General features: G+C 33.9%; 1 protein-coding gene across 6 annotated transcripts in view; it reads left to right on the forward strand.

Annotated features, from left to right (window-relative positions):
* The window catches only part of SEMA5A (semaphorin 5A), a 329,026-nt gene that overhangs the window by 129,841 nt on the left and 184,262 nt on the right, over nucleotides 1–14,923 (forward strand). For all 6 annotated transcript variants that reach the window (XM_068671017.1, XM_068671016.1, XM_068671020.1 and 3 more), the window contains one exon: nucleotides 7,680–7,725. In XM_068671017.1, the coding sequence (XP_068527118.1) occupies nucleotides 7,680–7,725 (46 nt within the window). The remainder of the gene's footprint in view (nucleotides 1–7,679; nucleotides 7,726–14,923) is intronic.

Below are 14,923 nucleotides of genomic sequence, written 5' to 3' on the forward strand. Positions count from 1 at the left end.
CTCCTTATCTTGTTGATGAAGGACTGTAACAGTATGCCTTTTCACTTAATTAGATGTGTGTTTGGGAACGTTAATTTGAACCATTACTACTACTTCCCACAATAACAGAAAGGCAAATTAAAGGATTCATTAACTAGTGGTTTAAGGATCACTAATAAAGGAATAAATAACTGTACAGGTTTGCTTCTTGCTGTTGTCTGCTCCCAGCAGGAGAATCTGAGAGCTTCTTGTTAATGAGATGTTCTGAGCGTATTGGGAGAATACACAGGCACCAGGAATTAGCTGCTGTATTCTCTGAGTATCAGTAACATCAGTCTGGGTTTTATTGCTCATTTAAGACATTGTTGGGAGTAATCAATGTCTGTCCTTTCACTGATTGATTTGATGTCATCTCAGGTATGGTTTAATGTCAAACCTAAGAAAAAGTATCATCCTACTGCTGCTGGGAAAAAAAAAAAAAAAAAAAAAAAAGTCTTTCTCCCTCTGCTTATCTTCCTTTCCTACTTTGCTACTGGGTTCCGAAATATTTTTAAAAGCTTGTCCTCCTGCCCATGTCTTCCTCCACTACGCAATTTTCCCCTCCTGTGCAACAGCTCTGGCAATAATCTGATTGCTAAGTAAGACTAGCCAATTCTCTAATCCCACAAAAATTATTACTTTTCTTGTGCTGGCTTAATGTCTTGCTATTCTTTAGTGAAACTAAAATGATGTATCATCAGATGAGCTCTGGAGTTGGCCCAGGGTAAGATGAAAAGAGATGAAGTAAGGGTAAATGAAGCTCTTATAGCAGAGAATGCTGTTATTTCACTGTAAACCATCTTTAGAAATGGTATCAAAGGAGAAGTGTTCTGAATTTACTTGTCTTTAACCAAATTCATTAATGCGTTTTTAATTAATTAATAATGTGTTTTAATTAATACACTTGATCTATGCTAGTTGTATGTCCTGCTGCAGAATATGTCAGCTTCTGCCTTCCTTTGCTTCCCTGTTAGTGTTCTCATGCCGTTTACCTTCTTTCTTCTGCAATGGATGTCAGTCTTAACATAATGTTTCAGTCCTACGTTACCAACAGATAGATTGTGCCTGCTGAACTTGTCTACTTCTGTGTGCCTTAACAGCACTGGAATGTAGGGCAGGGTGCTACTGCCTTAGAGTCTGATAACATGATATAGAAATCCTAGAGAGCAGCAGTGGGGTCTGCGAAGGACTCTCTCCCACCTCTGAAATACTGGTGCCTTGCATGAGTCAATGCAGACCCCTGTGGAGTGGCTGCACTCATCTTGTGACAGGGCCACTCAGATGCTAGGTGTGCATGTAGGCCACAGTACTCACACCATGACTTCAGCCAGAAAATGTAACAGTGCAACCTTGCATACTGTGTATGAGACCTTCACCACAGTAGATTTGATGGGAGCAAGACTGCATTTCATATGGAGAAGTGTTGGCAGCATGTGCTTACCTTAGTATGCATCCTCCTTCTGAGTTTCCCATGTACAGCAAATTTCCATTGAAAGGAGGGGCTGCATTGGAAACAAACTGCTCTGCTGAAGGACTGCAGCATGACCACATGAAGGGAAATTGAAGATTTGAAAATGTGGACCATCAAGTTTAGTATCTCCCTCCTTAAACACTTTAGTATTAACATGACTAATTATTTTTTTGTTCAGTTTGCTGTTGCAGTATCTTAACAAAATAAATAAGTAATAATAAAAAAAGACCAGTCTTTACTTTCTTAGTCTTTTCACCTTCTCCCCTACAAAACCAGCTTAAACAAATTACACTTGCCAAAGTTGATTACTATGGGAAAGGAGGCTGCAAAAGGTGTGAACTGTCTAAAATGTCTATGTTTATCTAAGCCCATTCCCGTTACTGGTTTTTTTTTTGGAAAACATATAACAGCAAAATTAAATTTAAATTAATTAATTTCTTAAACAGTGAAATAGTAACAAGACCACAGAGAACTTACCTGGCTACTTATATGGGAAGGTACTCCATAATATATGCCATATCTGCCAAAACATAAAATCTGGGGGCATATACTTTGAGATATGTGTTGCAACATAAAAGAGTACTAAAATTTTTTGTCAGCCACAGTTATGTAACACAGAGTTAATGTTTTGTCTGAGGTAATATTTAAGGATAAAACTGAACTTGACAACAGTTAGAATGAATAGCTGAGTAAGCTCACAAACGCGTGTGTATTTAAAACATAATAATCAGGAAAACTTGGATCTGAAGGCATCAGAGGACCAGAGGTGACAAATAGTCAGTGATCCATTGGGGAACCCAAGTGCTGTCTGAAAGATGCATGGGCTGACAGGAGAAGACAGTAATCTGTGTTTGAGATGGCATGAGGGGATTTCAGAAGAGTGAGGGCTGCAGAGGCAGGCCACTGGTACCCCTCTGCTTTTTCTGGAGAAGTACTTGGCAAGAAATATGTAGAAGCAATGCCTTACTATTGGTCCTCTGTACAGGACTTTTATGACTTAGGATCTTGAGTCACTGCTAAGGCTGCATGTGGAGCCACATACTGTAAAAATTGTTCATCCTGACAAGTAACTGTTAGAGAACTATCAGTTTTCTGTTTGCAAAGCTCGGTGCCCACTGATCAGCCTGTGATAACCTGAGTCTTCCTCTTTGTCCTTATGAACATTGATAAAACTTGAGTAGTCTTTCATTCCTGTAGCCTGTTTCTTTCATTCCTATCACCTTTCGTTCATGATCTCCTGTAATTTTAGAAAGTATTAAAGCAGGACAAAAAGACCAAAGATCACCATAATTTTTAAGTCAAACAAACATTACCTGCTAGCCTGAAATTATTTATCTGTGTATATGCAATTTTCACATCTTTGTCATTTATCAAGCTTGTTACTTTATTATTCTCATGTGATATAAGACTTCTATTTCCTGCAAAATCCAGACAAGAATTACTTACTCACCATTTTGCTTTTTGTTATGGTAACTTGACCTTTTTCATGTAACAGTTCAACTAATCCACCTGGATTAGGTTTCTTTTATTTCTGACATATTATCCTTAGCTCTCTCTCATATTTTTTCTATAATATCTTAATAAACTAAATCAATTTTCTACATCATAAATTTCAATTTATCTACTTTCCACCTGTTGTTTATTTCCAATTGCTGCTTTTATTACATTGCAAAACTAGAATTGCCTTTTACCAAAATCTTTCCTTTCTTGATCATGGAATTGTGACTTTTTGTTACTAACTGATTTCTTAAGAGCTTATACTTTTGTTGTTGTTCTTAATATTTTTTTCCTTCCAGTAAATTATGCTACATTTTATTCCTTCATGTGAATTAATTTATTCAAAGATGTTCACAGGAAGGAATCTTCTACTGTTTTATTTCCAGGAGATTTGTCAATATCTGTATGGTCATGCCTTGAGTTTTTGATTTAGGCTATCAATTGTAGAGGAAATGGGAGCGTGCTTTTTTGTTTGTTTGCTATCTTACATTTTTTTTTATTATTATTTTTTTTTTCCAAAACCTGAGCTTATAGTGGATTCTCTGAAGTGGTGTATGCCACCTTAATGTTCCTTTAATTCATGTCTGTGTTCATTGCGACAGTATTTATCAACAGTATTTACTGTTGTTGTGTTTGAATTTTATGCCCTTCTGTTTCATTAAGAAAAGACTAAAGTGCTAGACTTAACACCCATTATGAACACTATGCGCTTTCAGTTCTTTATGGATTTTTAATTTTAAGAAGTCCATGTCAAAATGAATTGATCTGCTGTATGTTTCTATGCTTTTATCTGTAGTCATGCTAAATGTATTCACTGCAGTAGACTGGAATACACTACTTTAAAGGAGGGCACTAAAGAATGCTTTTTGTGGTGCTTCATTCAATTTCCACTGATACAAGGGGAATTCTTTGCTATTGAGTATAAGCAGGCTACATTTTACTTACCACAGTTCAGCTAGGAAAGTTGTTCAGTACCATAATACAAATCAAAATGCTTATTAACTGCTGAAGGAACTCAAAATTCTGTTTTGTCTTGCACTTGTGTTTTCTTCTCATTACAGTGTCTTTCTGCTTGGATTTGCTCTCCTCATTCATTAAGCACAAAATCGAAACACATTTACCAGTTACAGCCAGTGTCAAATCAGTTTAATTCTAGCATGTAATGTTGTATTTGTCTTGCTTTTATTACCACCATATTTGCAGAAGAGGCAGACCTACATGCTAAAAGGTCTAAAGCTATGCTTCCGAAATTACTTGGTCGCTTTTTATTTCACATCCTTTGTTGCCTTTGAAGCATTCATGCAGTAGAATAAATCTAAATGGAAGTTGAAAAATAGCAATCCACACCATGATCTCAACAACATAACTGAATAAGCATTGTGACCTCTCTCATGAGGGGTATAATGACTCTGTATATATCATGAATTTTGGCATTAACTTTTCCTTTGGGCTGACAAATTTATTGCTATCATAATAAATTTCCAATATGTGTTTTACTATCAGTTACATTATTTTTAGTTTTTATATTTTTTTTTTCCAAATATCTCTTTTTTTTAAATGTGTTCTGTATGTTAAACTATTGGATTTATTAAGCTTAATGCAGTCTTGCTAGTTTTACTTAAGTGGAGATGTTCGTATAGGAACAATTCTGATTGCTATCTAGGTAGCTAATTTGCTAGTAGTCCTAGCTTTATTCTTGTAGTAACAGTCACTCTATGCTCTTTATTTACCCAATTTACCTTTTTGTTGAAATGGTTTAATGCTTTTAAAATGTCTTGCACTTTGATTTTTTCTTCTTACATTTCTTTCTGCTGGCTTTATGAAACTGGAAAAAAAAAAAAAAGTAATTATTTGTTGGCAACAACAGGAAGTTAAAAGATGTCCAGTAGTTAGTTTTGGCTCTTGGCTTGTTCACGTGAACGTAGACATTTTAGTCTTCCTAATACTTATGGGGTCAATATTTCTAATTTGACTGGATATTTTAATGTGGAAATATAATAATGCTGTGCTCTACTGCATAGGATTAATTTAATTTTCTAGGGAAAAATATAATAAAAAAATTGCTTTTCTTTTTCTACAGGATAACATTTTTTTACTTATTTACAATTTGGGACAATAACTTTTAAATAGGTTGAAATGATATAATAATGAAATACCATAGCAAGACATCATTAATAATATGCTATTTCTTAATCACAATCTTCAGATGATACATCAGTAATAAATATTCAGTAGATATGTCAAGATGAAGTACCCAAAATGTACATACACGACACTATGTGAAGTACTGACGTGAAAACCAAGAGTATGAGATGAGACTGTGCTCATGTATATTGGAACAAAGACTGCATTTATTTGTAGAGTGAGATGTGACTCTGATACTACCAAGTTAAGAAAACAGTTTATACCTGCTGGGGATGCAGTTCAAGTTCTCTGGAAGAAAAGAAGTTATTCTGTTTCTGTAAATGAAAGAAAGATTTGCAATGGCAGTGAAGATGCAGTTCTCTTTAACTTTGATATCTGGAGAGAAAGAAGCACAGTCAGTGATGGCTGATGGAAGTTGTTCCATATATGCAGTGAGATAAGGAACTGTTTTAGTATATGTACATGTATATTCCCTGTTGAAAATTTCTGAAGAAAACTAAAACCATTAAGGTATTTTTTGTCCTTACAGAGATAGTATAGATAGGGTAGAAAGACAGCATGCATCATCGCCTGACTTCCAATGAATCTTTCAAGTTAATTTGCATTTAGTTTGTGGATGAAGCTTTGTGTAAACATCGTACCATTTTCACTGTTTGCCTGTTTCAGTTCTCTTCATGACTCAAACACAAGTGCTTCAATTATTTTGTTTGCTTGTTGGGGGTGGTGGTGATTTTCTTGTTCTAATAACAAATGTTCTGCTTTCTCACATTTTTTTGCCCTTGCTAGTCTGCCTCTTTTATTTTTTTTTTTTTATTTTTTTATTTTTATCCCTATAGCAATATCCCTTGGATAGACTGATTTAATTCCTACACATACACAATTTAAGATGGCCATATATGTACTAGAGCCAACAAATAAATGCACATACATGCACATCAGAGTCCATAAATAAAACTATGATAGAGGTTGTGTTTCTGAGATGCATGATTTTTCAAATAATGTTTTTCATCGTTTAGACACAAGATGATTTTTCTAAGGCTCATTTAAAATGTTTATTAGAGACATAAAAAACAGGTCCTAACCATCTGTACCCATTAGAAATATCTCACGCCTGTTTGGAAAGAGTTTAAATTATTATGATAAAAAATGTATCCACATTGTAGTTTCTATTATACGTCTACCAATTGCATGGGTGTAATATTGCAGATATTTTGCAAATATTGCAAAATATTCAAGTTTAAAATTTAAATTTAGTAATCTCTTTATTGCCTATTTTCAGTTACTTTGTTCAAAAGAATTTGTTGGAATCTGTGAAAAATTAATCTTACATGTTTTTTATGAATAGATTTAAATTACTTGTGGTTTTATTTTCATGTTTCAAAATTCCTTCCTTTTTATCTTTCTTTATAAAACAATCACTCTGTAGTGACCTTAGGTAAGGTGGAATGGCTTTAAATAAGATCAACAATAAGGAAAAGGGAACTGAAGGAGATTATGCATTTTTTTAAAAGGCATAATAAAAAGAAGAAAAATGGATATGAGAATAGAATAAGAAAGAAAGTGAGGAGGGAAAGGTGGGCAGGAGGAATATGGAAATGGAGGATGTAAGAAACTTTAGACCTACCACAAAAAAAGAATATTTGCTAGAGATATGGACCTGCTGAAATCAGTTCAAAGTTGGTGTGCTATTCATACATTTGTATGAGTTCTGTGAACTGAAATTATGGATGCTATCACTAGAACTGGTTTATCAGAAGAGGTGTAACAGTACACGCTGAAGAAAGTATTTGGTCAGATACCTTTCTGAGTAACCTAACCCATCATTTCCACAGATTTCAAGCAGTGCCTTTGTGCTGCATCTTCTTCATGATTCACCTGAAATCCTCTTGTGTAGGTATAGCAATACTGTAGTAATGCAAAAGTGGAGTGAGAAATATTTTTCTAGTAAAAAGATGGATTTTTGTTAAATAGGTTTTGTACATTTGTAGCTCTGATGTAAAAGGAAAACAAAACAAAACAAAAACAACTTATTCAGATTTCAAATAAGTTAAAACAGGTAATGACAAGACTTCAGTCAATTGTGAAAACTCTGTGGCTTCTACAAATGCTTCTTTGTAATGGGATCCTTAAATTCAAACAAATTTGTGGCTCAGTTTGTTGTGCAAGCTTGCCATCATTGTGGAGAGAGATAGACAGCTTTAATCTATGTGTCATCTTATTCTTATTTAGACCTCTAACACTGATCATGTGAATCTGCTGAAACAGTATTTCTTGATTCTAAGGGGAGACTGGAGCATATGTTTCAGATGTATAGATATGTAGTGTAGATACTTTATTTCATAGACAGCCTTCAAACTGAAACTCTGTTTTGGAAATTGCCTTAGCCTTTAGGCCAAGGGAAATGTTTTGAAGACAGTCCATGAAAGAAGTTAGTGTGACTGGGAGTCAGGACTCTCTTTTTTTTTTTCTTTCTCTTTAATATTCATTAATTATACCTTTATTTAAATACTAGTAACAATTAACTTTATTTTTATTTTTTTTTCCCCAGAAACTACCTCTTCAGGTTGCGGCTTGAGGATCTCTCTCTAATTCAGGTATGTTTAACATTCGTTTTCTTTGAATGATATAGGTTAGGCAGATGTTTTAAAGCAGATAATCAAGATACATTCATAAGCTTTATAACCACAGATAAGTATGCATCTGTTTTTGTCCTCTTTGCTGTATTATATAAATCGTATTATCCATTTTAAATCCAGATTAGTGTTTGTCCGAGGCCATACAGACCTGATGTTATTTTACTCTCTGCTGTGATTTTTATTAGAGAGGATCTGTACAAAATGGAGGCTGGTAGGATTATGTTCTAACAGAAAAATGTTTTAACTTATTGTGCATTTTGTTAAAGCTTCTGTCTTCAGACTATATTATTATTATAGAGAAGATAACGATCTTTTTAAAAGAATGATAAATTAAAAAGTGAATTCATACTTGCTGAAGAAAAATTAGACTAATCAAGCAGCAAACTTTCAATGAATAAATCTGGTGTGAACGTAAGTGTCAGAATTGAAGTATTGTGTAAAAGGCAGGTATCTGTTGTTTAAAACTTGTTAGAGCTTGGAATTTGAAAATTAAAGGTTTTTAGAAGTGGTTAGGTGTCATAGGTAAGTGTGAATCCCTGATCAGTTTATTGTACCCTGAACTTCATATGACTTCCACACTGAATTTATCATATACAAGCAGTCACATCTTTCCTCAGTCTCCTGAACACCTCAGTGGTGTTCCTTGGTTAGGTTATGTTGGTTTTCTTTCATTATTTTTAACTTTGGCATCATCTCTAACCTTCATCATGCCTGTATACTTGGCTGTAAGAGTTATTTTAGCAAGTTTAATTAAGTTGTCTAATTTACTGAGGTAAGGTAATAGGAAAATCACAATGAAATTGAAATTTGTTTTTTCATAATCTTTTCATTTACATAATTTAAAACTAGCTTTATATTCAGTACTGTAGCTATTACTTCACAAAGTAATACTAAATAGTTAAGCAATGAAAAGTAAAATGCATCGAGGTAAAACTATCTTTGTGATTTGTAGAACACTGTGTGTATGCCTTAATTAGGTTTGAAGTCTTCCTTTACCTTCCTTTACTAGAAAATGATCTGAAGTTGGCTTATAATTAACCAAAATTGCAGTATTTATAAATAGTCTGTTTGTTGCTAGTGCTTAAGGCTGCAATGCAATGTGCACTTTTAATACCCAGAATTCAGATTGTTTACTTTCACCTCGTGTGACATACTAGACAACTTGGCTAATAATTTGTGTTAAGCCATGAAGATTATTAATAGGATGCACTGAAACATCTCTGGTGGTGCTGTTGTACTTTTTCTAACAGAGGAAAGCTGAGAACTTATACCTATGAATTAGCAAAATAAAGTTCTCAGCTTTCCTCTGTTAGAAAAAGTATCAGTTGGCTGAGGTCACTAAAGAAGGAGAAATCCATAGATTTCGGAATTTTATAACTGTGCTAAACTAACCAACACCCACGTGCGTCAGCAAAACAAATATAAAATTAGGAGAGAAATCCCAATGTTGATTTTATATGAGGTTACTGGATTTTGGTTTTATGAATATGCAGAAGCCTTTAAACAAACAGTCCTCTCAAGTTAACTTTCGGTAGAATTTCTTATTCAGTCTTCAGTGATGTAACACCACTGTTTTACCTCTGTATCTTTAAACCTCTCCCTTTGATAAGATTGTATTTCCAAAAAACAAAGTATGTCATTATTTTCTCTTACAAGCATATCTTTACTGCTGCTACTCCGAGTTTCAAAGTTTTCTTCCCTGTTTTGTTCTCTACCATTATGAATTCTCCATATTTGTCCTTCACAGATCTTTTTATCCTTTTCTTCCCCTGTGCTACCCTTTTGGTCCTGTTAGAGGGCTCCAGGGCTGCCCTTCTCCAACATACTTGCTTGGAGTCTTCCAGGCTGGTGAATGTGCCTGTTATGGCAGCTCTAAGTCAGCTGTGAGATATTTGAAGCCTTTGTTTTGATGCAAGTAATGTAAGGTATATTCTTTATGACTCCCAAAGTCATTGTGCAACAAATTCAGGTAATTTTGTAGTCCTGTGTGGAAAGTATGATTGCAGTCACTGATATACTCATAAAAGTAGGTTTAGGAGTGTTTTTGAGAGGTCATCTAGTCTCTACTGGTACCCCCAGACCAGGATCATGATCACCACTTCTGTCATCATTGGGGGTTACTTGTCTGAACTCTTCTTACAATTTCAGTAGATTCCGTAACTTTTTTCAGCATTTGTTGGGATATGTTAAGACGCAGAGGGAATCTCTCAAAGTCTTACACTAGAAAGTGTGAAAGCTTTATTAATTTAAGCAACCATAACAATTCTCAAGGAAGCTTTGAATTCAAACTTGGAAGCTTTGAACCTGAAACCCACCTAAAGACAAGATTGTATTTACTGTACTATATTTATTGTACTGGCAGAATTATTCTTTTAGCATTTTTCTTCATGCAGTTGTCATAATATATAAAAACTAAGCTGAATTTTTCCATTTCTGTTGCTTTGATTACTTTGCATGAACCAACTCTTGTAAAACATGTAGACGTTTCACAAGTTAATTTTCACATCTGGAAAGAAAGGTACATGGTGAAGTGCTAGCTGTAAGATGTTTTCAGTGTGGAAAAATAACAATATGAGAGGGCTGGAAACAATAAAACCTATACACCTGTTGTTTAATTATTTTAGAAAATTACTCAAGCTCTATCCTTGTTATCATGTGTGTGAAGAGGGAGGAAAATTGCTGACTCCTCTCATCCAAAGCAGATGCTTCCAGCGTGGAAGCAAGGATGTTTGTTAGAATTTGCATCTTCCTTTTCTACAGTTTTCAATTGGATTTTTATAACTGTTTATTTTGTTTACATTGCTGTTTTGCTTTTTTTTTTTTTTTTTTTAGCCTTTATTCATCAGTTTAATTTTTCATATAGTATGTTTCTATCAGAAAAGAAGGGGAATACCTAACATTAAATCAACCAGTAGTACACCTCAGTTATTTCTGTAATAAATAAGTTTTCCCCATCTGCCATGTTTAAGTAGCTATTGGAATAGGTTATTTGATTTGTCCACGTGCTGCTCTTGGGAAGATGGGAATGTTTCATGTTATATGTAACAAACTGGAATAGTAAGAATGAGTTATAAAAAATATATCCTTGTATATCTTGTTTACGATTTTCATTACATTTTTTAAAAGAAAGACATTGTAATATTATCAGACATTACAGTATTATCAAGTACAACTTTGTAATGGGAAAACTCTCTACAAAGGAACAGAGTACAATAATGACTCCTTGTTTAAACACTTTTTGCAAAAAAAAACAAAAACTTATATATATGTGCTTTGTTTTTTTTTTAAGTATGTAACTGGAAAATAGTTTGAAATGCAAGATAACCTTCCTTTAAAAAAAAAAAAAAAAGACATTTAAAATTTAAGTTCTCACAAAAGAAATGCAGAACAGAAATTCATTTATGAAAAGGTTTCTATTACTTTAGTGAAAGTTAATCCCCTGTAAAAGTGAGAGTTAGTGTTAATAGATTGCCTCAGACAGGATGTGTATCTAACATGAGGTAGGACTGTTGAGTGAGCTGTCATTGCCCATTGTAGATATATCAAAGATGTCATCTGACATGTCATGGTTCTGTGCTCTGTACTTTATAGGAAAAGCCTATTGTCTGAATGAGCAAGTTCAATACGATGGTGTCTATAGCAAACTGGTATTTGATGTGTCTCAGCAATTTTCTGTGTGTGGGAGAATAAAGAAGAATAAAAAGAGTGAAAGCCCTTTAAAGCTCTCGCTGGAGAAGCCTGAGAGTCAAATTGTTCAAAGCTGGCTGTCTGAACAATGTGTGTATGGTGATTATGGATTAGGAAAGAAGCCCTGATTGGGTTGTGGTTGTAGAATGCCAAATATTTTATACTTATTACAGTGTAGCCTCATATATTTCTTTTTATCATTGAAGGCTTGTTTGTTTTTCATTTGTGAATTTTGTTTTGCTATTTCTCACCTCAAGTAATAGAAGAATATTGCCTAAAAACATTGGCCAAGATGAAACCTGAATTTTCTGAGAACTCTTTTATATTTCTTAAAATGCAAAATCAGAAATCTAAATAGTGGTCAAAAAAAAAAAAAGTTTTAATAATTATGGTATCTAGGCAGTATGAAGATTAATAGAGGGACTTTGACCTTATGTAGAGGATGGCTGTAACAAATGTCTTTATTTTTCAACTTAAAAAAAAATAAAAAATGAAAATATTGTTTCTAAATTCAAAGATTTGTTAGTGTCTGCCTCCCTGAACCCTGAGTAGTTTGCTGGTACATCTGTAAAGTTCATCACATGGATGAAGATTTGTACATTCCATCAGGGTTGTGAAAAGCTAATACATGCTGTCTTGTAACATTTTTTTAGGACAATTGTGACATCTTTGTAAGCATGTGTCCTAAAAATGCTTTTACTGTTTGGGTTCACCTTTCTCATCTGAATCTTTTGGCTGTGAAGCCTCTTCTCAGTTTGAAATGCCCAGAGGGTTTAAAATCAGCCTATTCCACCTGCTCCTGTAGTTATAGAACTCTCCCGAGGTTTTATGCTCATACTGAATCAACACTTTTTTTTGGTTAAAAATGCATATACCTCAAAGTCAATTTTTAAAGGCAATTTTAGCCTCAGTTTACTGCTAAAGAGTCAAATTTTTCACATAAGCCAAAAAGGTTGGAGATTTTTTTTTAATTATTATTGTTATTTAAGTTTAAATAGTGGAGTATTAAGCTGATTTTATTTATTTATTTATAATGTAATGGTTAATGAGGTATTCAGGGAAGTAAAGGCAAGATGGGATTTATGAATTGTCAGGAAAAAGAGTTGCTTTGGAGAAAGACTTTTACTAAAGGGAATTCTTGCTTTTGTTTGCATGTTTCTAGAGTGTCTGAAGTACATCCTACACAAGATTGTTCACTTTTATAAATCATCAGTGCCTAGATGGTAGGCTACATAATGAGTTAATTTGTTATATATTTTGAATATATACTTTATGTTTTCTTATGTTAAGCAAAGAGAGAAGCTGATTTTGAGAATTAGTGTTGTTTTTTTATTATTATTTTTTTTACAGGTAAATACATAATTAGAACCTGAGACACTTTAGAAATTTAAATGCAGAATATTTTTAACAATACTTGATACTTTTAGGTAGCAAAAATATTTGCTACCTAATACCTTATTTTATTATTATTATTATTATTTTTTTTTTACAATTGCTTGCTATTACAAATTGGGATCTTATAAAGTCTTTTGTGAAAGGCTTTTATAACCATGTTTTTGACTATGTGGTGATTTGGCCCAATCTAGAGAAAATGACATTCCAATAGAGGCATAAAACACTAAGGCTCTCCTTACAGTTCATTTCTGGGACAGTGCCCTAAGCTTGTGAGAATTCATCACATAGAATCAAATCTTTAATTTATGCTGATATTAAAAACTTTGTTATAATGAACATCACCTTCAGAGATAAAGTTAAGGAACCTGAGCTTTAATCTTCAATTTTCTTATTTTGTTTATTTGCAAAATAAGTAGAACCTCTTAAAGGCAGCTTGATGGTTTTTCTATAGAGCTTTCTTAGACTGTACTTCAGTCCATTTATTTCTGTGTTGCATATTCTTAGTTATTAGTGGAAATGGATGTCTGATTGGGGAAATACATGAAAAAGCCTAATGAATCATCATTTAGGGCTGAAGCTACCTGTGTGGAAAACAAGATGCAAGAAAAACTTTCTCTGTTTTCACACTCAAAACCATATGGGAACTAAACTAACCTGAGGATATCCTTAACTTGTTATAGGCTTAGGTTGGCATTGGTAAAACATTTAATTTGGATCCCTAAGGGGAAAAAAACAACAAGAACAAACCAATCAAACAAACACTTAGACTGGGTCCTTCTGTGCCTGATAACTGCTTAAGGGTGAGGGGAGTAGAAAGCATTCCTCCCTATTGTGGGTTTCTTTCCTCCTTTCTCATAAGGGACCATCAGCCACTAAAATATTATTTATTCTTTGTCCCTTCATGTATGCATTTGGGGTATATGAATGAAAAATGGACAACCAGACCAGATAAGTTAGCATTAATTTGTCATTAAGATTTCCACAAATTCTTCCTGGAGAACTTTGGAAGCAAAAGGAGCAACTAGTGCTCAAAACTTTTTCAAAGAAGACTGAGATGAGCAAATTGCAGAGTGACCAGAAGATGGAATAGCAAGCGCAAACATCTGCTTAGGTGCTATGGATGGGCAAAACTTGAAAAGGTGTTTAAACTCTTACTTTTTGTATAAGGTGGTGCTGAGAGGAGAATGTTCTTTTTAAAAAACAAATTTCTGTACGTCTGCATATCACAGTTCTACTTCTGCACAATAATTCTTCCTCTTGCTACAGTTCTACTTCTGCACAATACTTCCTCTTGTTGATCCCTTTCAGATGGTAGACTGTTTGATTCTATCATATAGCAAATCTGAAAATAAATAACCATTTGGGGCTTTAAACGAGAGGTAAGAAGTCTTTGTGAAGCTAGAGCTAGTCTTCTGTAGCAGGTAAAGATGGACTTGGTGACTGCTTGTAGTTCCAGTTCTTCTTCTATGGTATCATTAGTATTTTCACTGTGTTGTTTTCTGCTTACACTTACAGAGTGTAATAACCTGATTGAAGATGAATTTGGCCATCAGTGCATGTTTTCCTGTGTCTAATCTGTACCCAAATGACCTCTTCTACATGTAGTCAAAAGGGGTTTTCTAAAGGTGGATGCAACATGTTAATATCGCACAAATGTTGATCTTCACTCCATGTATCTGCAGGGAAACCAGTTAGCAGCAGACAGTGCTTCACTCCCTGGAGGAGTTAAGAAAACAAACAACAGCAACAAAGATACTAAAATAGGCGGTGTTCATAGGTGCACCTACATATTAATGCAGAAGATAGCTACTTAAAAAAAATATATATATCCATATTTTGTTGTGTTTGCCCACATTTTCTTCCATTCTTCAGTCTGGATATTTTTCTATGAACGGGATTTTTCACCTCTGGTATATTAGTTATATATCTTCTGTATTTAATTTTTTCTTTGTGTTTTTTTTTTTTTTTTTCTTCTTTCTTATATTCTGAGTTTAAATGCAGATCCCTTTACAAAACCACATAGGGTGTATATGAGGAAGCCAGTTGGATGTATGACTCTTCTGCTTATCCCTGT

The sequence above is a fragment of the Anas acuta genome, chromosome 2 (assembly GCF_963932015.1).
Source record: "Anas acuta chromosome 2, bAnaAcu1.1, whole genome shotgun sequence".
NCBI classification, from domain to species: domain Eukaryota; kingdom Metazoa; phylum Chordata; class Aves; order Anseriformes; family Anatidae; genus Anas; species Anas acuta.